Consider the following 25,910-nt stretch of genomic DNA (forward strand, 5'->3'; position numbering starts at 1 on the left):
AATTAGAATCTTGAGTCATGATTCAAATTATGTGTATGTAGAACTAAAAATACTGGCACAATCACATTGGCCAATTCATATTGGATCAAATAAGTGGGTGACACATGAAGTCAGTTTAAAAAGAGTCCCATTCTAAGGCTGGGCACAGTGGCTCATGCCTGTAATCCCAGCACTTTGGGAGGCTGAGGCGGGCAGATCACCTGAGGTCGGGAGTTCGAGACCAGCCTGACCAACATGGAGAAACCCCAACTCTATGAAAAATACAAAATTAGCCGGGCATGGTGGCACATGCCTGTAATCCCAGCTACTCAGGAAGGCTGAGGCAGGAGAATCGCTTGAACTCGGGAGATGGAGGTTGCGGTAAGCTGAGATCGTTCCATTGCACTCCAGCCTGGGCAACGAGGGTGAAACTCCGTCCAAAAAAAGAAAAAAAGGAGTCCCATTCTAATGTTTTTGCAAACGGTAAAACCTAGCAGTAGCCTAGGTTAAAAACCTGAGCCATTAAGACAGGATCCCCCTTCCTCTGCCCTATACCATGTTCTGTCACCTCCCAATTTCTTATCTCCTGGGCTCAGAAACTGGGTCCCTAGTACTGTAGGTGACATGTTTAAGTCACCTGTAATATGGCTTTGTACCTGCAAGCCAGTATCTTCAAGCAACAAACCCATGGTCCTGGGCCGGGAAGCTGTGGCTGCAGTATAGCCAGAGACAGAGCCCATGATTTAAAAAGTGACATCTGCGCCAAAGGTGTAGAGAGTGCCGTGAGAGGATGTGACAACATGGTTTGATTGAGGTTAGAGGACAGATGAGTAGTCATGAATCAGAGTGGGGGCAGACAACTTTCAAGGCTGAGAAACCACCTGCCACAAAGCCTTCAGGCAGGAAAGAGCTGGGTATGTTTGGGGAACAGCAAGGAACCACGTGACTGGAAATGAGAATGGGGAAGAGGGTCCCAAGAGGAAGTTGGAGATTTTATTCTAAAGGCCAATGGAAACTCTGTAGAAGGATTTTAAGCAGAGCAGAGACACGGTCATATTTATCTTAATAACTAATGCAAATCCATTCATTTAGCAAGGCACTCTGTTTGATGCTAAGGGTACAATGGTGAGCCCAAACAGATCACCACTTCCAGTGGAGGAAGCCCAGCAGGAGGTGGTAGAAAGGATCAATCAGGTCTTTGTCAGGAGTACAGGCAAGTGACATGGTATAGTGAGGATGGGAGAAGTGGATGGAGTCAAAAGATATTTCAAGGTGAAACTGACATAACATGGCCATGAATTGGGTGTGGGGTGAGGTTGGCCCCTTCAAGAATGACACCCAGCTTTGTCTCTTGGCTTGGAGTGGGTAAATCACAAACTTGGGGCCCCCATCTTTCCTATTTTTCCTTCCCACCTTATTCCTCTGTATGCTGCTTTTTACTCAATACCTTCCCCAGAAGTCAAAGCACAATTATTATTTCATAGATTCTGAGATAACACAAGGACTCTACCTTGAGAGGCTGCAAAGATTAAACACATAAATAGGTTCAGGATCAGTTAAATACTTGCCCATATTTTTGTAATAAGACTGCCTTTGCCCTTCAAACACTAAGATTATAAGAAACATTTATCCAGAAGCCACTTAACCAAACTAAAATTATCTTGAGAGGTGGATTTTTAAAATGTAGTTTTGTTTTTAACTCTGATTTAGTCTAAGGAAGCTTCAGTTTGACTTTTCATTTAACAAGGATACAGTCATATGAATGAACTAAAACCAATACCCAAACTATTCTTTTGGAAAATCATCTTTGAATTATATTTAAAGTGACATATTATGGATATTAGGAATTCAGAATAAAAGTTCTCTACCCTGACCCCTGCTCAAATTTTTTCTTTTCACACTTCACACTGAATATAGTACCACTTTTCAGACTCACATAAAAAAGCTAAGATCCCTTGCTGTTACCAAAATGTGTTTAAATTCCTACATTTTGTATTACTGAGAATGTGGGCTGAGTACAGTGGCTTGTGTCTGTAATCCCAGCACTCTGGGAGGCTGAGGTGGGAGGATCACTTGAGCTCAGGAGTTTGAGACCAGCCTGGGTAACGTAGTGAGACCTTGTCTCTAAAAAAAAATCTAAAAATTAGCTGAGCATGGTGGTGCATGCCTGTGGTCCCAGGTACTCAGGAGGCTAAGAGGCTGTAGTGAGCCATGATCATGCCACTGCACTTCAGCCTGTGACAGAGCAAGACCCTATGTCAAAAAAAAAAAAAAAAAAAAAAAAGTAATCGAATGAGCTTCAGTTTAAAAGCTGTTGATGTCCCATGTTTCAAGTTAGAATGAAATATATATATAAATACACACACACACACACACACACACACACACACACACTCCAGTAAGCTACAGTCTTTTGCTGCTTAATTATGTGTAAAGAATTTGAGAGCAGGATAAACTATCACGACATTCCAGCTTCCTTTAGAGGTCACTCCTTGAGAGCTGCTATTTACAAAAGGCAAGCCAAGCAGATTTTGCACAGGTCATTCCTCTTTATCTGCTATTTACAAAAGCAAGACAAAGAGTTTTCTTTCAATTCTTAAGAGTTTAGGCTTAAGTTTAGAAACTGAAAATGAAATTTTACCTTAATGCTTATTAAGGATAACAAAAATAAAACAAACCTACCCTAAACTTAAAATATCCTCAGTCAAAAATTTGAAAAAAGGGCTCACTTACAGAGGCTCCTGTTAACTAAGACATTTTCACCTTACCAGTAACTTTCATCCAACTGGCAAATTTCGATTAAGCTTTTTTTTTTTTTTTTAATTATACTTTAAGTTCTAGGGTACATGTGCACAACATGCAGGTTACATAGGTATACATGTGCCATGTTGGTTTGCTGCACCCATCAACTTGTCATTTACATTAGGTATTTCTCGTAATCCTATCCCTCCCCCAGCCCCCCACCCTATGACAGGCCCTGGTATGTGATGTTCCCTGCCTTGTGTCCAAGGGTTCTCATTGTTCAATTCCCATCTATGAGTGAGAACATGTGGTGTTTGGTTTTCTGTTCCTGTGTTAGTTTGCTGAGAATGATGATTTCCAATTTCATCCATGTTCCTGCAAAGGAGATGAACTCATCCATCCTTTTTTATGGCTGCATAGTATTCCATGGTGTATATGTGCCACATTTTCTTACCAATTAAGCTTTAAATCAATAGTAGTGAAACACTAACATGATTATATGGTAGTTACTGAATTTCTGTAGACCGTAACTTTCACTATTATTGTTTTATGTAAAAAAGTTATAATTGTATGCAGGTGGCACATGCTTGTAATCCCAGCACTTTAGGAGGCCAAGGTGGGAGGACTGCTTGAGGCCAGGAGTTTGAGGCCAGCCTGGGCAATATAGTGAGACCCTGTCTCCACTTAAAAAAAGAAAAAAGTACGCTATAATTCCAGACATAGACCCTCAATTTTAGTCAAAAAGTTCTATTACATTAAGCAGGTCACATTCCTTAATTAGTAAGTTCTTATTAAATATGTAATTTTTAATAAGAAATAACTTAATAAGTAGGAAATAAATTACGTATTTAATAATAAATAAGAAATTACTTATTTAATAAGAAAATTGTCATTTTCTTTTGGTTCTATTAACCTTGGGGAATAAGAAATCCAGCTTAAAGTTTTAAAAGCCTGTGCCCTAGTTCTGGTTCTACCACTTACTGTATGACATTTGGCAACAGACTTTCTCTTTGGGCTCCATGTTCTCATCTGTCCAATAAGCATAATAATTACTCACCTCATCAGAATGTCATGAAGATTAAGATGAGACATGCTTCCAGTGGTTAAGGTGTGTCCCAGACACTGGTCCTCTCCTCACTCAGATGCCAGTTGTTAGGAGGTAAATTGTGTCCCCCTACTCCAAATTCACATGTTGATGTCCTAATACCCAGCATCTCAGAATGGGATTGTGTTTGAAAAGATGATTAAATGAGGACATTAATGTGGGCTGATCCCATACAACTGGTGTTCTTAAAAGAGAGTAAGACAGAGGGAAGGACATGTGAAGATACAGGCAGGGGAAGACGACTAGAAGGGAGGCCTCAGAAGAAACCAACCCCACTGACACGTTGATCTTGGACTTTCTATTTTTTCAGTCACCCAGTCTGTGGTATTTGTTATGGTAGTCCTGGCAAACTAATATACCAGTCATGACCAGAGGGGACTGGAGTCCTCCAACCAGAGGGTGCTATATTGTAGATCTGTGTGCCATGACATGGAAGATGTTTGAGACCCAGTAAGATATGATACAGATTTAACAGACCTGGCTTGGCTCCTGGCCAATAGTAAGGACTCCATATTTGGAAGATATTGTTACATTCCCATTTATGAAAACCTAGATAAGCATCTATAATGAGAATCTTTTTTCATTCCTCAGCATCATTTAATCTGTTGCTCACAACATTTATAACACAAGAACCAACTGTAGAAAATACAGAGTAGAGGTGAGTTTCAAGAAGCACTGGGCAAGCACTTGAATAACTGATTTTGATGGTAAGAGCTCCAGTCATTCCAAGGCCAACCCTCTCCTGGGAGAAAACCAAAGATTCACCTTCAAAACGAGGTGTTTCAGGAGTCCCAAAGCATAACATTCTATTTCCTAAGAAACACACTCTATATTTCTGTTAAAACAATTTAAAAAATGGTACAGTTAGTAGAAAATGAATTGTGAAACACTGCACTAGCAACATCATTTCTCAAGGACACATGAGAAGTACTTTCATGTTCACGACATTTCTTTTGGGTACTCAAGTCACTGAACTTTTTTTTTTTGAGACGGAGTCTCACTCTGTCGCCAGGCTTGAGTGCAATGGTGTGATCTCAGCTCACTGCAGCCTCCGCCTCCTGGGTTCAAGTGATTCTCCTGTCTCAGCCTCCCGAGTAGCTGGGATTACAGGCGTACACCACCACACCCAGCTAATTTTTGTATTTTTAGTAGAGATGGGGTTTCACTATGTTGGTCAGGCTGGCCTTGAACTCCTGACCTCGTGATCCGCCCACCTTGGCCTCCCAAAGTGCTGGGATTACAGGCATGAGCCTCCACGCCCAGCGTCATTGAACTTTTTTATTCAAAGGGGTAGAATGTATATGTGGGACAAAGAAAGAGGCTAGATAAACAAAGCTATCATTTCCTTGTTTCTCTTTGACAGCTGGTCAAATAATTCAGGCATAGCTAGGACTGATGCTCAAGCTAGAAACAGGTGGCCCATGCTGTCCAATATAGCAGCCACTAGCCACATGTGCTTATCAAGCATTTGCACTGTGTCCCATGCAACAAGGAACTGGATTTTAATTTTAATAAATTTAATATAAATTTTTAAACTGATACTTATTTCAATTCTTGAAAAAAACTTTTGTCTTAGCTACTTGATATGAGAATCTGTTTTCAACTGTAAGTTGTATGAAATCTAAATACAGATCAAGTATGTCCAATGAACATTAGCATCCAAATGGAGATGTGCAGAAAGTGTAAAATACGCACCAGATTTTGAAAGCTTAGTATGAAAAAGAGAATGTAAAATGTCTCACTGATATATTTTTATATGTTGAAATATCTGGCAAATGTTGGATTAAATAACCTTTTATTAACATTTTCACCTGCTTCTTTTTAGGTTTTTAAATGTTGCTACTAGAACATTTAAAGTGACCTATGTTGACGTTATAGTTCTCTTAGTGTAGAGGTAGACTGTTATAGAGCCAGTGAAACTTGACTTATAAATAGCTATGTAACCGTATTTTCTGAATAATCACCTAGCTATCCAGAGTGAGTAAACATTCACTTACTTAAATATTTAATTTCCTGGAGAAAATGTGGATTGGTGGGCTTTGAAAAGCTGGTAAAAACTTTGTGTTTTAAGAATAAAATTAAACAGTTTAAACGAGAACCTGAAATAATACTTAGGGCTTAACAGTGTTTGTAAAAAATTGTTATCTTTGCTCTAGTCAGGCCTGATTTAACATTAGTTTGGTTGATACATATAAGATATATATCATTTTGGAAATTTTGTGAATTACATATAATAAAATATAGCTTAGCAAATATGCAACCAAAATGTTTTTATCTTCTCTCAAACCTGAAGAATTCTCTATTACTCTAACCTCCAAATAACTTATTTGATTTAGGGAGAAATCAAGGATGTCTAAAACAAAACAACTGATGGAAAGGCTCTATTAATTTTAGAGTAGATTACCCCCTACTCCCCATCAGCATTGTTAATTTAGTTATACTAGTGCCCACCTTCTTTTCTCAAAAATCCCCTACCAGCTTACATGAAAGTGGTAAAAGAATTCAATAAGCTTAGCTTGAAAACCTAACCCAAACATAATTTAATCTTTTGATGATGATTTAAAAATCATACAATTACAGACACATGCTGGCTACAAAGTCTCTGAGGCTCAAAGTTTTAAGATTAGATGAAGATTAGCTGGGTGTGGTGGTACATCCCTGTAGTCCCAGCTACTAGGGAGGCTAAGGTGGGAGGGTTGTTTGAGCCCAGGAATTCGAGGTTATAGTGAGCAATGACTGTGCCACTACACTCTGGCCTGGGTGATAGAGTGAGACCCTGTCTCTAAAAAAGGAAAGATTAGGAGAAGATATTCACTTTGTGGGATTTAACTAGTCTGCAATAAAAATGAATTGTAATAAGCTTCCATCTCCAGAAAGTTATCAGACACAACACGTAGATCAACATTTTCAGATCAGTTAGAATTCAGTAGAGTATATATAAGACTTAAATTACACTGAATAAAGTTTTATGTTCCAGAATAGTGAAGAAAGCTTTACCTTCATGAAAATCAAATCTCTTTTCTGACAAAAATTCAGAATTTAGGGTGAATGTCTTGATCCAATTTTGTATTTTAAACTTAATTAAAATTTTGATAGCCTTCTGTTAAAAAATATGTAAATTTATGTTTCTCAGAAAAGACGAATTCAGAATTTAAAAAAATCCTATGCTTTTGGCTATCCTGTTACATGAATTTTGAGTTAAAATACTGAGTTTATGAGTTTGAATCTTTCTGAAGTGTTAACACAATAAGCCCACTGTACTGCACAAAGATAAAACGTTGAGGGTTACTTTGTCTTAGGGGACTGGAAATTATTAAAAGGGCAAATTCCCCATACATTGTGATCTGTCATATTTAGCCCTGACTTGTCTTGTGGTAACAACTGTGTTGCCTAAGAAAAATAAGAAAATAGAACAAACCATTCTGCCCAGTTCAACCAAAATGACTCCCTTTGTCCTAGAAAATAAAAAAACATAACTGGGGAGGTTGGCAAGACCATAACCTATGGCTGTGAACATTTAAACCTTACAGAAAAACTGAGATCAATGCCCCCAAAGAAAAACTACCCGAGTCTTTATGAGACATTGCAGATGAAAATGAAAACCATTCAACAATATTGAAATGCTCAATCCAAATCAGTACCTTAGACAAGACATACACACATCCTGCTACCTGGATGGAGGGCATTATAAACATCAGTTAGCCATCACAGCTCTCACAGAAGCATCTGCAAGTCGATGGTGTGGAGAGCCTGACTTCAAGCGTTCAAAATCCAGTCAGAGCTGGCTTATAAGAAAAGCCCAATCAAGCAGTCAAACGTGTTTACAGGTCAGCTCTGCTCCTGGCCAAGAGGCGCTGGCTGGGGCACATGGTGAGTGGGTGGTGGCGGATCAGGCTCCTGTGTCAGCTGCAGGTGCTGAGCTGGATCTGAAGTACTTGTAGCTAAATGGAGCTCCTCTGTTTGCTCTTGATGGGCATGAAGATGTTCCAGTGTTTCCTTGGACAGAGTGATCACGTGCACTGGCTCTGTTTGTGAGGGCCCCATCTGGCTTTCAATCATATTGAGGCTCTCAATGTGTTCTGTTTGCTCCTGTTGAGCTGAAAGAATTAAATTCTGCAGTTGCTCTGGCTGCTGCGTGAGCAGGGTAAGATTAGCAGCCTGGTCTGCAGTCATGTTTTGGGAACTCTCTGCAGTCACGATGCTGATTCCCTGGCTAGGACCGGGCATGAAATTGATGTTATGTACAGAATCGGTTACAAGAAGCTGAATTTCCTGCTCTCCCGAGGTAGAGAGTTGATATGGCTGTAGCTGAAGAATATTCCTGACCTCTTCTGTATTACTACTGCCGGAAATGCTGCTGGCATCTGACGCATGCTTCTCCTTGCTATGAATTTTCAAGTGAGCCTTCAAGTTGTCTAAGCGAGCAAACTGTAAGTTACACTCAGGGCAGGAGAAAGGCTTCTTGCCAGTGTGTAGAATGCAGTGTCTCCTTTTGGCACTGGAGTCAGAGAAGGATTTGCCACAAATGCCACACGAGTATGGCTTTTCTCCTCTGTAAGAAAATAAACATTTTATTTTTAAAATGGAAATACCTACTTACTACTTCCTGATTATTTAGGGGGAAGCAATCAAGAGTAGTGGAAAATTAACTACACTGCAAGTCATAAGTCATGGGTTCACCTACCAATTCAAGGACTTGAAGCAAGTCTCGCTTCCATGGGCAGTTTCTAATCTGAAAATAGGGTGGGGGTGGTGCCTGAGGAAAGGTGGCAGATGGGGCACGGCTAGATATGATAAAATTTTATGATTCCACAGTATGTATTTCAGATAAGAAAAGAGAGTAAATATTTATACAATAAACATATAGTTCTCTTTTGTTTTGTCTTAGTTTTCAGAGCCAATTTTTAGACTCTAATGGCCCAATAAGTATCTATGATTAATGTCAATTTAAAAAATTTAAGCATCCTCTAATTATTTGTGATGCTGTCAGAAGAACTCCTAAGTCCAACCTGGTGATAACCGTGTAAACAAAAACATTTAATCAGAAAACATCAAATTTAATACTTATTTTTGATTGAAGATTTAAGCTTTGGACCAATCGCTAGCCCCAATCAAAATTTAATAAATGAAATCAGTAATGTAAACTTTTACTGGCCAGAATCAGCATTCCTTTTTACCTAGGTGAGGAATTTCATTATTGAAAAGTTAAAACAAAATAGGCCAGGTGCAGTGGCTCACACCTGTAATCCCAACACTTTGGGAGGCCCAGGCAGGCAGATCACTTGAGGTCAGGAGTCTGAGACCAGCCTGGTCAACGTGGTGAAATCCCGTCTCTACCAAAAAAATACAAAAACTAGCTGGGTGTGGTATCCCAGTTACTCAGGGGCCACGGTGGGAGAATCGCCTGAACTCCCACCTGCACTCCACTCACACCACTGCACTCCAGCCTGGGCGACAGCGAGACCTTGTCTCAAAACAAACAAACAAAACAAAGCCAAAGTAATAAACTGCACACAAAATTCTGCAAAGTAACAACTGGGAGAAAACTATATAGGTAACACATGTCACCTCACTGAACAGCAGAACTGAATGAGGCCTCCATGCGAGAAAAATATCTGCAAAACTTTACCGATGGATTCTGATGTGGGTCTGAAGAGAACTCTTTGCTGTGAAAGATTTGCCACAGATTTCACAAGTAAATGGCTTCTCACCTAAAAGCAAAAACAAAAACAAAAACAAAAAACACAAAAAAACATTTAACAATATACATTCAGCATAAGACAAAATAAAAAAAACACTTCGGTTTCACAATATAAACAGAACAAAGGCAATCCCCTCCGTAAGCGTAAATGAACGATGCACTCACCAAATATCTACTCTGTAACTAACCTAAGCACTGTGTGCCGAGTGCCAAGAGCATACACAGAAATCGTAAGGCATGGTTCTCTTAAAAACCTGAAAACTGCAACAAGGAAGTGAGTTACACCCTATTTACTCCTGTTTTCTCCCCTTAGATATTACAGCACCTATGCTCTCCTGCCTTATTACTTGGCTAGGTAGCCCACTTGACCCTGAAAGGACTCCTGTGTGCTAGGGTGAGTTATGTATTATTCATGTTTATATCAACCTTCCAAATATATCCAGAATCTGACCACTGCTCAGTACCTCCACTGCCACTCTGGTCCACACCACCACCATCTCTTGCCTCTTATGGGGTCTCCATTTCTGCTCTTGCTTCCCTGCCATAAACTATCAATGTGGCCACCAGAGTGAGCCTTGATGCAGTCAGGTCATTTTATGCTTGGGCTGCAAATGTTCTGATGATTTCCCACCCCAAGATAAAACCCAAAGTTCTTGCCCTACAAGCGATCATAGATCTGTACCCCATAAACCCTACTCCTCACCCCAAACTTCCCTGATCTCATCTCAGGGTGTCTCCCAGCATGGTTCACTCTCCTCATCTCCTTCAAGTCTCTGTTCACATGTTATTTTATCAGTGAGGCTCCATCACCACCAAGAGCAACTACAAACCTTGCCACGCACTCCTTAGTCCAATTCTCCAATTTAGTTTTTCCACAATGCTATTGCTGCCTCGTATAATGTATAAGTTATTTATTATCCATTTCTTCCTTTTTAAGATAACTTGTGGGTATGTCCGCTCCTAGTACCCCAGTGCCGAGAATCTGGCCTGGCATACCATTTCAGAAATCCCTGCTGAATGAACTTCATGGGAGTGGCACACCTGAGATGCTATAACTGCTCCAGAACCCACCAGGCTTCACTAACATCAGCAAGTGCTTATTCAGTGTGTTTGCATGCTGAACATACAATGACAGACTGTTCATGTTCCCCGGAAACAAAATTAAGTAATCCAATGCAGGCAAGAAAACTAAATTGGAAAAAAAAGAAAAAAAAAAAAAGCAAGCAGCAAAATCCACTTAACTGGAGAACAGGAGAACAGCAAAGGATAAGTACAATTTGAAATGGAAGATGGTCAGTGAGCTTCTCTTTCACAGCATCTACTGGAAAATTCAGGCAAGACATTTCTCCAGGCTCCATCGAAGCAGAGGACAGCTGTAACAACTTGGATGAATCTGCATCTTTGCATCATGAACTCTTACCACTACAAAGATTAAAACCAGGCCACTGCCATAATCTGTCTATAGCTTTCTACAGCAGAGCTGGGGCCTTCTCTGATCTTGGTTGGTTTTCTCCCTCTCCAGATTCAAAGACTGAGTACCTGCTGTTTGCTTGTGATTGTAAAATTCTTGTTGCAGTTTTCAGGTTTTTAAGAGAAAGAACAACAACAATCATCCATAACAACATTAACTATACCATTCAGCTCCAGCTGAGTTTCTATTTCAGAAAGTCTGTCTGATGGCAAATGTTTTTTGAGGGTAAGTGTTTGCAGGAGCAACATCCTGCAGTGGAAGCTCTTTGAGGGAGTGAGCAGGACAGTGGGAAGGCAAATTTCCCTAGCCAAGGTGAATCTGCAGGGGGTCTTCCCGCTTAGTGGTTTCTGATCTGTTCCCCTGTGTACAGCTCTACCACCTTCAACAGAGACACCCACTCCTTAAATTTATTTAGTTCTCAAACACTGATAGACCATCAATAAAGTACACAGCTAAGAAACAAAAAAGAAACTTTTCTAATCTACTTGAGGAGATGCACAAACTAATTAAGTAACACAGGGCTGTGTTTCACTGAACATTAAAACGAGTGGCGTCAACAATTCTGAGTGCAGACAGGGTGCTGGATGGGGTGGGCAGGATCTGGCTAGACTGGAAAGAAGCCTGGGCCAGGGTACTAGTCTAAATAGTATGAGCAGAAGCTGGTGTCAGAAATGACCACACGGTGTGCACCAGTGACCAAGGATCACTCTCAGGAGTCAGGAGGCCAAGGCAACAGGATCTATGAAATCCAGGCAGGGGACCTGTGGAGCCTCTGGAAGTTTTTAGCAGAATGACATGCTGAAAGTACTAAGAAAATACACCTGGGAATGATGAGGAGGGTGGGCTAGAGGGAGGAGGACCTCTAACAGGCTATGCACAAGGCCTGGACCAGGAGGTGGCAGGAGGCAGACGGAGAAGAAGGATAAGGTAATAGGACAGGGCCTGAGAGGCATGGGGACCAGAAAGAAGTGTGTTACAAGAGGATTAGACAATAGCGATTAAAGGAAAAGGCAGAGACAGGAGTGTGATGAAAGGTTCCACCCAGGGTGATGTCAACAGAAGTACTGAAACAGCTCCAGGGTGTACTTCCAGACCCTCTTCTCAGCAGTTACTACACCGATCCCACCCCTACCCTTCCCCAATGACTTAAATCCCGGACCCCACTCCAGATAGGATCGATGAGTCACTGCTTATTGGCATCACAGCTGGATTTCCCATGCCCACCTGCTGAAACCCAGAATAACATGGGGCATGACATGTTAATGACAACATCACCCAGCCCCTGTCCAGCCAGGCACAACAATCACAGTGACACCTCCCATTCTCTCAGCTGTCACATTCACCTGGCAGTCCAGTTCTGTCCGTCTGGACCCCTCAGCATCCTGCCTCCCACTGCGGACCACGGCTTTGTTTTTCTTAAAAAATTACTGTGTTCATTGTAAAAGAATCAAATATTGAAAATACAAAGAATATTAAAACTGCTCCACTATTCTCATCTCTTGAGACAACCAGTTAACAATGGCGAATATCTTTACAGACAATCTGTTTATTTGCGGTCTTACTCTGTGAGGTCATCCAATGCATGCCGTTTGTCACATCAGTAAAGCCACACCGCCATTTTAAAACCCTGTGCTGTGTACCATTGTGTATACTGCCCCAAATTTACCTATCTAATCCCCTCCTGGGACATTCAGGTGGCTGTTAAGCTTGTTAAGTTATAAACAATGCTGCCTATGATGAATATCCTTAGGCAAACATCTTTTCACAATTGTGCGGTTTATGTTTTGGTAAGTATTGCAAAAGTTCCTTCCAGGGGGTTCCCAAATTATATTCCCACCAACAATAAATAAAGATGTGCATTTCCTCATGTACTTGCCAATCTTGGCAAAAAAGGGACACATGTCCATGATAACTGTGGATAGCATGGTTTGACACCTGTGTACTTGGCATTCCTATATGGTCTTCTCAGCTGTTTCCTGTCCTGTGTTCACACCTCTGCTGTGGCTCTGACCACGCCATACTGTTTCATAGTAGATGGCACGTAGACTCTGTAAGGGCATGTTATGGTGAGGGGCCCCCAGGTCTCAGGAAGATGGGAAGACCCCCAGGTCTCAACGTTAATGGATGGTCTCAACACACAGTTGAAGAGATTTGGGAAGCTTCAACTTCAAGCCACAATGAGGCTGTGAACAGAACTGTGACTTACTGAACTTTATCATTTGTTCCCTGACAGGGCCATCTACCCGTGAGTAGGAACCCTCAGGGCAGAATCAGTGTTTATGGAACACCATCCAGGAACAGGGACACTGGCGGGGTGGGACTGTGCTGTGGGGTCAGAGGTCACTCACCAGGCTTCTCTGTGGCCTGGGCTAATTCCCTTGACTTGTTCCCAGCTCACCATGCAATCTTCTGATCACTAACTTGGCTTTCGGGTCACTAATGTGAGGAAGGAGGTGCTGTGGGCAACAGAAAGGTGTAATCCCTCTATTGAGTTGATATATTCTCTGGTTTATCTGTCCTGTGAACTCATTTGGCTTGACTGGGTCCCTGTAAACCTGACCAGCGCCAGGTATGGGGACAAGATGTGAGCAGGAGGGCCTGAGATGTGGTGACCTGGCAGGTACTGCTTGTCTGCCTGATACTTTGCCTCCATGTCAAAATATGTTCACCTCCCTCACTGGGGATGCTCTCCTAGGAAAGGGAACGTCTCTAATTTGCCTTTGACTTCTCCAGTGCTTGGTGCAGGACATCTAACCCAGAGAGAGTTTGTGCCCAAAGATCTAAGAGATGAATGACGGTTCATCTCTAAGAGATGAAGTCTTGGTTTCCAGCTGAGCATGGCCCTGAGAGTAGGACTGGCACTTCTCACTCTGAATGCCCAGGGAGCAGGGAAATGGCACGCCAATGCCCTTCACCAACATTCAAGCAGATTCTCCATGCTGATGCTAGGGACAGATGGGTCATAGTTGCTGCTCTTGAAGAACCCCAATTTTTTGATAGGTTCAATTTCTTTTCATATTTCTAAGTCATGCAAACCACAGAGGCCCGTCTGTCTCCTTTTTAACTCATCACACATCTTCCACTTTCTGTTCTGCTTCTCAAAGTTGACAGGCTGAGAAGTTTGCTGGAATTATAGTGGGGGAGGTCTTCTGTTCCTTTTCATCCCCACTTCAAGTCCTACTGCTACTCACAAAGCCCAGAAACCTCACTCCCCCTTATGCTCAGGCAACAGAACCAAGGGGAAGTGCCTCTTCTGGCACTGCTCAGCATGACCAAGCCAGCTCCACGCTCCTCCGCCATCGCTGTCTCCCTAGGGAACTCAGCACAGCGCCACCCACTATTTGCAGGCACATGTGCACCTGTGGAAATCCACAGCTCTGGCTGCATCTCTCCCCCGAATTCTCCAGACCTGGAAATCTAATGATCTACCCCACACCTGCACATGGATGTCAAATAGACACCAACCAGTCCACAATCTAACTCCTGATCTGTTCTTCTTAGTCTTCCCTAGCTTTTCCTCCTTACAGTGGCTTTTGCCTCCTCTTTGAACTCCCACATCCAATCATGAGCGAATCACATGAATTCTTCCCTGGAATATATCCAGAACTGGACCACTTGACACCACCTCTGCTGCTACTGTGCTGTTCCGAGCCCCACTACTGCACAGCCTCCTGATGGGTCTCTCTGCCTCCACCCTGGCCTCACCCCCACCTCACAGGGTGGCTAGAGTGACCCTATTACAACCCTAAGTCATGCCATGTCACTCATCTCAGTAAAGCCATCTCCCTCAGAATAAAATCCAATCTTTACTGTGGCCTTCAAAGTACTTCAGCCCGAGTGCACCCTACAACTGTTGAGGGGTACTTTAAAAAACACCAAGTCCCAGGCTCTGCCCAGGTGAAGTCAATCAGAATCTTGGCAGTTGGGACAAGGCTTTTTTTTAAAGCTTCCCAGGTGGTAAAAAGCATGCAGCTAAATTGAGAACATCCACCTACACTACCACTTCCTACTCCCAGCTCTCTGGCTGCCTTGATGCTCCTCCCAGCACGTCTCCAGCTTGTCAAAGACGTTTATTCCTGCCTGAGGGCCCTGTGCCCAGGGCTCCCCCTGCCTAGAATGCTCTCTCCTGGACATCTTCAATGGCCGACTGGCTCACTCCCCCACTGCATTCTCATCTCCATCCAAGATGCCACCTCATCTGTGAGACCTTCCCAAACCAGTCCATGCATAAAAGAGCAGCTCTCTTTCCTGCATCCCGCCCCCTTACCTTGCATTTTACTCTTCAACGCACTCACAACACCGAATGTGTTATACACTTGTCTGTACTCTGTCTTCCCTATTGAATGTTGGCCCCTTAAGGCAGGGGCCTGTCCATCTCATTCACTGCTGTATCCTCAAAGCCTATAACAGTGTCTGGTTCCCAGTAAGTGCTCAGTACATGTGTTAAAATCCATATCCTATGAGATGTTTACTGAATTTAAGAAGAAAAACTTGTATTTAAAAAACAACATCCAGGCCAGGCACAGTGGCTCACGCCTGTAATCCCAGCGCTTTGGGAGGCTGGGAGGGTGGATCACTTGGGCCAGGAGTTTGAGCGAGACCAGCCTGGCTAACATGCCAAAACCCTGTCTCTACAAAAAAAAAAACAAAAATTAGCCTGGCGTGGTGGTGCGCACCTGTAGTTCCAGCTACTCGGGAGGATGAAGCAGGAGAATTGCTTGAACCCAGCAGGCAGAGGTTACAGTGAGCCAAGATCGCACCACTGCACAATAGCCTGGGTGACAGAGACAGTGACTCCAAAAAAAAAAAAAAGTCCAAAGCACCATAAATCAATTTGCTATTTAGATAATTCCAGTAGACAACAGAATTATTAAATAACCTGTAATGGCAAGTTTTTCTTAGAAAATCGAATAGGCTTATTTTTAACATACATTCTTTGACAAAAGGTATAAAAGATCCAATTTTCCGATCTTACATAAAATAACTGACCTGCCCTAATCAATGCTGCCTCCTTGTCATCTCTGAAACTGATTTTTCTGGAGGTGGTGCTGCTTAAGTTTAAGTGTTGGTTCTAGGGGAGAAAGTGGAAACATTCTCAGTGTCTATGCTACGTTTCTGTCTGTTACATTTGGCTGTCTTCTCTAAAAAAATAATCTTGGGCCAGGCACAGTGGCTCACGCCTGTAATCCCAGCACTTTGGGAGGCCAAGGTGGGCGGATCACAAGGTCAAGAGATTGAGACCATCCTGGCCAACATGGTAAAACCCCATTTCTACTAAAAATACAAAAAAAATTAGCTGGGCATGGTAGCGCACACCTATAGTCCCAGCTACTAGGGAGGCTGAGGCAGGAGAATCACTTGAACCCGGGAGGCAGAGGTTGCAGTGAGCCAAGACCGCGCCACTGCACTCCAGCCTGGCAACAGAGCGAGACTCCGTCTCAAAAAAAAAAAAAAAAAAAAAAAAAAATTATCTTGCTGGGCATGGTGGCTCATGCCTGTCATCTCAGCATTTTGGGAGGCTCAGACGGGACGACTGCTTGAGCCCAGGAGTTCAAGACCAGCCTGGGCAACATAGTGGGACCCATCTCTACAAAAATTAAAAAATAAAAAATTAGGTAGGTGTGGTGGTTTGCACCTGTGGTCCCAGCTATCCAGGAGGCTGAGGTGGGACGATCACCTCAGCCCAGGAGGTCGAGGCTGTGGTGAGCTGTGATCGTGCCACTGCACTCTAGCCTGGATGACAGCACAAGCCCTTATCTTTAAAAAAAAAAAAAAAAAAAAGTCTTGATATCACCTTCAATGCTGAAGTAAATTAAGAGTGAAACACAGAACCAGACTCAGACTCACTATTCTGTGGTATTAAATGAATTGTGACATACGAATAGTGCTCAGTAAGTGATCTCCATTTTGCTCATCTACAAGAGATGTGATTTCCCCAAAGACAGTGCTGACAACATTCTGCCTTCCAACTTTTAACTTATCTTCTTACACAACTCCCATCCAATTTATAATAAACATTTCCAAACACAGGCTTAGCAGGGCACTCAGAGAACTTCATTCTTCACTCTCCTGAAAACATCCCGTGTACTGGGGGGACAGACGAGATGGAGTTTTACCTGTGTGTGTTCGCAGATGTTTCTTTAGCTGAGACACATCCATGAATTTGCGATGGCAGTCTTTGCACTCCGGTAATGAGTGGCCTTGTCGCAACAATAAAAAAAGTGTCAGTGCATATATGCTCTCCCTGCATTTTCTTCAGTGATTTGTGTTAAAGCACTTCCCTGAAAAATAATCACTTTAAATATAGTACTTTAACCACAAAAATTTTTTCATTAATTTGGTAACTGTTAATATTTTCCTAAGCACCTCAACTCACTGCCTCCTCCAAGAGAGCTAGGATCCTTCCAATTCTAAATGTAGTCTCTCCTTTTTTCCTCAAAGTATTGGTGTGACTGAGGCCACAAATGACCTCAAATGACACTCGTAACCCACATTCATTTCTTATCAGTTGGCAGGAAAGAAAAAGGACAACAGGTAGAACCAGGGGAGAGAAAGCCTGGGCTGACAGCCATGGGATGATGATGTCTCTGCCCAGGCACCACTAACAACCATTCACTGAAGCTCCCTTGTGCAAGTGGCACTTTTGAAAGATGCCAGTTCTGTAGGGTTTCTGTGTGTGGCACCAAAACTGTAGTATACAAATAAAACATAATTCACATGGTGGCAGACAATAACATAAAAACATATAATTTAGACTCTTAAGGCACTTTTCCCTAAATACCCTACGTGAACGATATGTGCTAAGAGCAGAACAATATGAACCTAATGTTTCAGAAACAATTTTTATTTGCACTTCTTCCCCCCCAATCTAAATGTTCTCACTTTATCGTACCTGTATGAACTCGATAATGGCTCTTTAGTTGTCTGTTCTGGCTGAAATATTTTCCGCATTGATCACAGGTAAAAGACTTCTGTCCTGCCAAAAAAACCAAAACACTAAAACATGTAAAAAATTATAAAGAACTGGAATGCTCACTAATAAGGTAAATACTACAGTGGGTCCAGGTCCCCATTTTCTACAAATGATACAAGCGACTTGTTTACGTACCCAGAAGCCTTCAATCTACCACAGAAACATAAATGTGCAAAGGTATGTAAGGCAATCGGGAGTATCGGAGACTGGGGTAGAACTGGAGAATTTAAGTTTTTCCCAAAGGCGTTCAAAGTAAAACAATTCTAAACTTTGGTGGTTTAATAAAACATGCTTGCACACTAAACTCCCAGCAGCCATTTATAAGCTCTAGTTTAAGGATCCGTGCAGAACTCTAAACTGCACTCAGATGCAAAATCCTGTCTTTCAATGACACCACGTTGGAAATCATACTAGGCTGAGAAAACACCATTTAGGTGTTGGTAATGCCCACCCTGGGGAATGGGAATCTGGTGAAGCTGGCCCTCTGGACAAGCCCCACTACCTGAGTGCAGGCTCATGTGCTCCAGCAGTGAGTGCTTGGTGGTCAGAGCCTTGCTGCACACGGTGCAGGTGTACGGCCGCTCGCCTGTGTGCATCCTGGTGTGGACCTGTAGCGAGTGCTTCTGGGCAAAGCCTTTTCCACACTCATTACATTTGAAAGGTCGCTCCCCTGGAAGAAGAGCCCCAGAAGCATGGTGTAAGTAAGAATCCACACATTTTTCTGTCTCTCCCAAATTAAAATAACAATAAAGGATTTTTCTTAAAAGGCACACATCCAAAAGGCCAACAATGAACACAAGAGACATCAGCAATAAAATTTTGGAAGCTGAACAGATGAATCTGAAGCCAGCAGTGAGTAGCACTAACATAACCTAATTTTTTGTTTTTCCTTTGTAACAGGGTCTCACTCTATCACCCAGGCTGGAGTGCAGTGGCGCTACCACAGCTCACTATAGCCTCAACCTCCTGGGAACAAATGATCTTCCCACTTCAGCCTCCTGAGTAGCTGGGATCACAGGCGTGTGCCACCACTACACCCAGCTAATTTTTTAATTGTAATTTTAATTTTTTTTAGAGATGGGATCTCACTATGTTGCCCAGGCAGGTCTCCAACTCCTGGGCTCAAGCAATCTTCCTGCCTCGGCCTCCCAAATTGCTGGGATTACAAGCATGAGCCACCACACCCAGCCCAATACAACCTAATTTTTAAGACACAATCTCCTAAGGCTCAGGAATTGGTGGCACCTGCTATCTCTGGAAACAGAGGGAGGGTAAATGAAAGTCTGTTTCAAAGGTACTTAGACCCCTGATCAAATCTTCCACTCTACACAGCCAGGAGACTGTCCCTCTCCCCAAAACAGGATGGAGAGTGTTCACCGAGGAGGGTTAAGAAAAAGGGGTCTTTGGATTAGGAGTTTCTAGGCACAGTTGAGTTGGGATCACCACAGGGAGAGTAAGTCAACATTTCCATCTGGGATGATGAGACTCCCCCACTCCTTCTTCCCCATCCTGTACTAGACACAGGCCGGCAGCCAGGCCTAGTGCCTCCAAGTGGGAGAGCAGAAGCGTCTTCCAGTGGAACATGAGAAGTCCAAGGTGAGAGAGCAAAGATGTGGAAGCCAGGCACCAGTAAGGACATGGGGCACAGCCACACCACCTCCAGTGAGGTTATGACAGGCCTCCATACAACTGTTTCAGTACTGACTGAGTGGTTAAGTTAAACATTAAAAGCCAGTGCCCTTAAACAAAGGCTGGAATGTAACAAAAGCCCACCAGGAGTTTTCCCTAGGCTTCTCCTGGCCCTTAAAGCATGACAAAATAACGAAGGAATTCTTAACAGGGCCCACTTAGGATTAAACAAGTTTTACTGGGGATCTGAAGGAACTCCCCAAATCTCCGTGATTTAGCAGAAGATAAGGGTAATCACCCCAGCACCTAGACCCATTTAGATTAAGTAAACTTACTGAGGCTCCAGAAGAAGGTCTTTGGGACGCAGACCTTGGTTATAGATTAAAAGAAGTTAATCACCTACGTCTTTAGAGGAATGCACACTTACACATAGACATACAGCTTAGGCGGTATATAAGCTCTGAAAAACTCTGTAATTTTGAGTTGGTCTGCTGATAATTTCCAGGCCTTCTCCCTGTAACTGGTTATAGAAATAAAAACTCTCTTCCTCCCCAATTCATCTGCATCTCATTACTGGGCCACAATAAATAGCAGCCTGACCCTCAGTGTGATCTGGGAACAAGGTCCCAGTTTTACAGACTCTCTCATACAAAAAAATTAGCCAGGCATGGTGGTGCGTGCCTGTAATCCCAGCTACTTGGGTGGCTGAGGCAGGAGAATCACTTGAATCCAGGAGGCGGAGGTTGTGGTGATCAGAGATCATGCCATTGCACTCCAGCCTGGGCAACAGCGTAAGAAATAAATAAAATACAGGCTCTCTCCACACATGCAGCATTGCCAGTAGCTTTTAGCAACCCACCCTTACATATGATTTAAAAAAAAAAACACCAGGCACCCAAGGAAAGCCTTTTGTAATAGTGACAGACAAACAAGCAAGAAGAAAAAAAAAGCAACTTGCCTCCAGTGAGGAAAATGTTATCATTAACATGCTCACAGAGGTAAGATAATACATTGTGAAATAAAAAGATCATTCAAATTAAAACATTTAGAAAAAAAAAGAGCTCCTAAAGGGGGAAAAAAATAAGAGTTGAAACAGAAAACCTCAAAGGGCTGAAAAACAAAGTGGAAATCCCCCAGAGGGTAGGGCCAAAAATGATGGAAAATATAAGAGAAAATAGAGAGAACAGAGAAAACAGAGAGGAGAAATCATCTATGAAATAACTCAAGATTTTCTGGAACTGAAAGACAGTTTCCAAACCTTATGAATCTACCTGTTATCTACCCAGATGGAAGAAAACAGACCCATACTAAAGTGATGGGCTGCAAAATTCAGAATACAGATGCTTCCTGACTTATGACGGGACTACATCTAACAAATCCATCATACTGAAAATATCATAAGGAAAAATGCACTTATACAGAGTACTGTATGAATGCACCAAATGCAGAGTACTGGTCATTTACCCACGTGACTGTGTGGCCCAGCATGGCATGAGAGGATCATACCGAATATTACTAGACCAGGAAAAGATCAAAACTCAGAATTCAAAGTACAGTTTCTGTTGAACATGTACTGCTTTCACACTATTGTAAAGATGAAAAATTGAACCATTGTGAGTCGGGGACTGTCTGTACTGGGGACATAAGGGAAGAACGATCCTACATGCTTTTTCTTAAGTCTTGTATGATTTAACTCTAAACTATGCACATATAAATTTTTGATAAAAATAGCCAGCTGGGCGCAGTGGCGCACGCCTGTAATCCCAGCACTTTGGGAGGCAGAGGCAGGCAGATCACGAGGTCAGGAGTTTGAGACCAGCCTGACCAACATGGTGAAACCCCGTCTCTACTAAAAATACAAAAAATTAGCTGGGCGTGGTGGCGTGTGCCTGTAATCCCAGCTACTCAGGAGGCTGAGGCAGGAGAATCACTTGAACTCGGGAGGCGGAGGTTGCGGTGAGCCGAGACCGCGCCACTGCACTCTAGCCTGGGTGACAAAGCGACAATCCATCTCAAAAAAAAAAAAAAAAAAAGCCAAAATATAACCTATTACAGTTCAACAAATATTTCTCAAGTATCCACTTTGTTTGAAGTACCTGAATTCAAGCTCTTCAACCTATCTGTAGCTAAAGTCTTTAGGGAGTTTTAAAAGCACCAAGGCTCCAGACAATTAAATCAGAAGCTCTGGGGTGGAGGTCTAGGGTCTAGGCACTGGTAGTTTTAGAAGCTCCCTAAGTGATTCCAATTTGCAGGTTGAGAACCACAGCACCAGATACTGCTGGATCACAGAAGACTTAAGCCCCAGTCCCTATACTTAAGATTACAATTAAGTTGAGGGATATACAAGTGGTAACAACAATCTGATCCAAAGCAGAGTGGGTTTTAAGCACCTGAAATGGCTCAAAGGAGGAAGGGATTTCTCGCTAGGACTGCAGTGTCCAATACGGTAGCCACTAGGCACGTGGTTATTCAAATTTAAATGAATTAAAATAAAATTTAAAATTCAGTTTCTCAGTCACGCTAGCCACAGTTCAAGTGCTCAAAAACCACATGTGGTTACTGGCCACCATATTGGACATCGGAGATGTAGGAACATTTCCATCATCACAGAAGGGTCCCATTGCTCAGCGCTGGGCTGGAGGGACCAAAAATGAGACGGTATTTAAAGCTAGATAGCTGAGTTACAAAGTGGTCCACACAGACTTGGGCAAAAGCATGGTTATGGTCAAGATGAAGAATGTTCAAGAATCAGAAAGCAGGGTACATTGGGCTAGATCTTGATAAGTGGACATTAAAGGATTCATTCAACAACTACAAATGAGAGGGGTTCTTGAACCAGGCTACCTGGGTTCAATCCCAGCTCTGTCACTAACGGGTGACTCTGGCAAGTTATTTGAGCTCCCTAGAACTTGGTTGCTTCATCTGTAAACTATGCACTTTAGCAACCCTCTCTTACATATGAGTAAATATGATTTTAATCATACAATGTATAATGAGGATATTACCCACCTTGCAGGATTGTGGAGAAAATTAACTGCAGTAACATGTATAAAGGCTTTATTACAATGCCCATCACACAGAAGTTGCACAGTAAATGGAAGCTATTATTATCATCACTACTCCCAATTCTGAAACACACTGCAATCAGCTTTGAAAACATCATTACCTGTGTGGCTCCTCTGGTGGATTGCTAAAAAGTGATTGTATTTAAAGACCTTGCCACAGTCTTTACAGCGGGCCTCAGGGCCTCCAGGGCGCTTTCTCCTTCCACAGATCCTCTTGGCTGAACCATGGTCCTCTTGATCCCCAACAAGTTTGTAATCTTTAAGTTTGACGGATCTCCAAATCCTCCGTTTGCTGTATCGACTATGGCTTGCCTGGCCATCCTGGGTCTTGGGATCATAGTTCTCATCTTTTTCAACTGGCATTTCTTCCTCTCTACTTGGCTCACAAGTAGGCTCCGATTCTTCCTTTTCTTTTGCTGCAATCTGCTCATTCAGTACACTACTGTCTCCTTTAACCACAAAGTTTTGTCTATTCTGAACTGAATTGTTCACTCTTAACTGTATTTCTTCCTCTGCAGCCAGTTCTGATTTCTCCTCCTGCAATGTATTGACTTTTTTTGGTCTTCCCCGTTTCCGCTTTGGAGGATCGTTTTTCTTATTAGAGATAACAACCACTGGGGCACCAGCAGCGTTCAAAGTTGTTGGCTTTGGGGAGCTATGATTATTTTGGAAGTCTGTGTAAGCCTTTACCAGGTCATAGACTTTTAAGAACTGAGCAGTAGCCAGGATTTGTTCTGTACTTTTCTCACTGGCATGGAGATAACCTGTGTAGATAAATTCCAGCAGGATACCAAAGGTGTCTGCAACCATGCCTTCCAGCATATAAATGGATTGGCCGATTTCCCCCTCTTCCGCAAACATCATTGAGAAGTATTCACTACTGGCAGCAAGTAAGGCTTTGTGGGCCCGGAAATGTACATTCTCCACGATTAAAGTAATGTCACAGAGGAAGCCTTTCTTCCTCTGATCCTCAAAACTGGCCAGCACAGTGTCACTGTGAGCGTCTGAGTGTACAACAAGCTGCCCAGAAGGCTCTGGCGATGTTTCTGCCATTTTCTTCAGAAGCCACTAAGGGTTAAATCTGAAATAAGAAAACAAGGTTTAAAAAGGAGAAAGCACTGTCTAAAAGGTTAATGCCAGCCCACATGAACTTCCTATTCACTTCACATCATTAACCGAATTTTACCATTACCATTTTTGTCTGTCTACAAACTTAGCTCTGGGCCCGGGCGCAGTGGCCTCACGCCTGTAATCCCAGCACTTTGGGAGGCCGAGGCCAACGGATCACTTGAGACCAGCCTGGGCAACATGGAGAGAATTCATCTATACAAAAAATACAAAAATTAGCCCGGCGTGGTGGCGCCCGCCTGTGGTCCCAGCTACTCAGGAGGCTGCGGCAGGAGCATCACCTGAGCCTGGGAGTTCGAGGTTGCAGTGAGCCGTGATCGTGCCACTGCACTCCAGCCTGGGCGACAGAACGAGACCACCACCTCAAAAAACAAAAACAAAACAACTTATCTCAGGTTTGTTTTTTTTTTTTGAGACGGAGTCTCGCTCTATCGCCCAGGCTGGAGTGCAGTGGCGCAATCTCGGCTCACTGCAACCTCCGCCTCCCAGGTTCAAGCAATTCTCTCCCTCAGCCTCCTGCCGCACGTTAGCTAGCTGAGTGACTCTCCAGTATTCATGGAACGGTTCAGGGTCTACCTTCTATATAATGAAGGAATGGGATTAACCATCTCCAAAATCCTCCGTAAGCACGAACTTTCTATGGTTGCACAACTATTTCAGGGAGAACGAAGCTGCCTCCATCTCCCAGATTATTAGCCATTTCGTATGTGGGAACCAATGTGAAGAGTGAAGAAATGTGCACGTGCAAAGTGAATGTGAGGTAGCTGCAATAAAATACTAATAACTTAAGCTGCGTGGGGCCGCCAGACACACTGGGGGCGGCGCGGAGCCCCCCGCAGCCCCGGGTGGTCCGAGCAGGGAGAGGTGGCGCGGAAAGACCCCCACCTCCCCGCCCAGGCCCCGCGGGCCCGACTGGGGAGCAGACGGCGGGGGAGGGGTCGGCGCGGCAGACCTACCTCTCAGGGGCGCCCGGTGGGGTCCGGGTCGCTGCCAACTCACCCGGCGGCCTGGCGGGAGACCCGCGCCGAGGCCCGCTGGCCCTCCGCTCCGCCCCGCCCGCCTCTGGGGCTTCTGCGCCGCACCGGTTTCTGCCCCTGCGCCGCCGCCGCAGCCACAGCCACAGCCAACCCGGAAGCGCGGCGCCAAGAGCCGCTTGCGCGCGGACGCCGAACCACGTGGCCCGCAGAGGCGCCCCTGGAGGTGGGGGCCACGAGAGCGGCGGGGAGGGGAAGGGAGGTGAGGGGCGGGGCGGGGCGAGATGGCAGGCCGGGGACCAGGGCGGGGAGGGGCGGGGCAAGGCGGGGCGGGGCAAGGCGGGGCAAGGCAGGGCAAGGCGGGGCGCGAAGGCAGTTCAAGGGTTGGGGCGTGACAGGGGAGGGGAGGGGCAAGGCGGGGCGAGAATGCGGGCCTGGGGTCGGGGGAGCCGCGGCGGGGCGGGGAGGGGCGGGTCGAGATGGCAGGCCCGGGGCTTGGGGGCCGGGGCCGGGGCAGGGCGGGGAGGGGCGCGGCTTCGGAGGAGGGACAGTGGCCGGGGCGGGGCGCGGCCAGGGGCGGGGCGGTGTCGGCGCCCGAGGTCCTGCGTGTGGCACTGTCGGGGAGCCCAGGCAGGAGCGACTTTTGCGGTGAATTGGGGGCAATGGACAGGAGAGGCGTTGTGACCCCTCCCTTTGGGAAGTTTTATATTGTATTAAACTGTTAGCTCAACGCCAATACCTTAATTTTATCTCTTCTCCGACACCGAATCTGGTGTTGTTCTTGAATGTATAAAGGCATGAAATCCCCCTTACCGTCATCATCATTGTCATCATCATCACCATCGTTATTATCTAGTGCTAATATAATAACTATTACTTACCTCCTAAATGTTTTTCACATCTGCCTCCTTTTCCTCCCCACTCCCGATGCCTTAGTCTAAGGGAATGAAGAGAGCACTGCAGTCAGAGAAACCTGGGTTCTGAGAGATCTTGGGCAAATTACTTACCCTCACAACTTCTTTACCTTACCTGTAAAATGGAGATGTTAACACTAGTGCCACTTTGGTAGGGTTGCTATTGCATAAACAAAATTAAGTATGTAATGGGCTTAGGAAATGCCTGGTTTAATTCGTCTGCTGTGAT

General features: G+C 43.9%; 1 protein-coding gene across 4 annotated transcripts; it reads right to left on the reverse strand.

Annotated features, from left to right (window-relative positions):
- Nucleotides 1-1,161: 1,161 nt before the first annotated feature.
- ZBTB24 (zinc finger and BTB domain containing 24) lies at nucleotides 1,162-24,943 on the reverse strand. Of its 4 annotated transcripts, none has more exons than XM_004044512.5 (7): nucleotides 24,750-24,943; nucleotides 22,767-23,746; nucleotides 18,474-18,641; nucleotides 17,891-17,974; nucleotides 17,115-17,198; nucleotides 9,456-9,537; nucleotides 1,162-8,378 (listed from the first exon to the last, which is right to left on the reverse strand). In XM_004044512.5, the coding sequence occupies exons 2-7, from the start codon at nucleotides 23,716-23,718 to the stop codon at nucleotides 7,655-7,657; spliced, it is 2,094 nt and encodes a 697-aa protein (XP_004044560.2). In that variant the 5' UTR covers nucleotides 23,719-23,746; nucleotides 24,750-24,943; the 3' UTR covers nucleotides 1,162-7,654. The 4 variants fall into 4 exon arrangements, with proteins under 4 accessions (XP_004044560.2, XP_055246732.1, XP_055246735.1 ...); XM_055390757.2 differs by having other exon boundaries at nucleotides 24,793-24,937; XM_055390760.2 differs by lacking the exon at nucleotides 18,474-18,641 and having other exon boundaries at nucleotides 24,750-24,939.
- Between the last annotated feature and the right edge of the window lie 967 nt (nucleotides 24,944-25,910).

Source organism: Gorilla gorilla, chromosome 5 (assembly GCF_029281585.2).
Source record: "Gorilla gorilla gorilla isolate KB3781 chromosome 5, NHGRI_mGorGor1-v2.1_pri, whole genome shotgun sequence".
Taxonomy (NCBI): Eukaryota; Metazoa; Chordata; class Mammalia; order Primates; family Hominidae; genus Gorilla; species Gorilla gorilla.

Excerpts from the sequence above, each read along its gene's own strand:
- ZBTB24 (XM_004044512.5), bottom strand. The coding sequence starts at position 23,718 with ATGGCAGAAACATCGCCAGAGCCTTCTGGGCAGCTTGTTGTACACTCA. Across the intron at positions 17,975-18,473 it reads GCACATGAGCCTGCACTCAG|GACAGAAGTCTTTTACCTGT; the intron begins GTAGTGGGGCTT and ends TTTTTTTGGCAG. Across the intron at positions 17,199-17,890 it reads CCATTATCGAGTTCATACAG|GCCACTCATTACCGGAGTGC; the intron begins GTACGATAAAGT and ends TGTTGCGACAAG.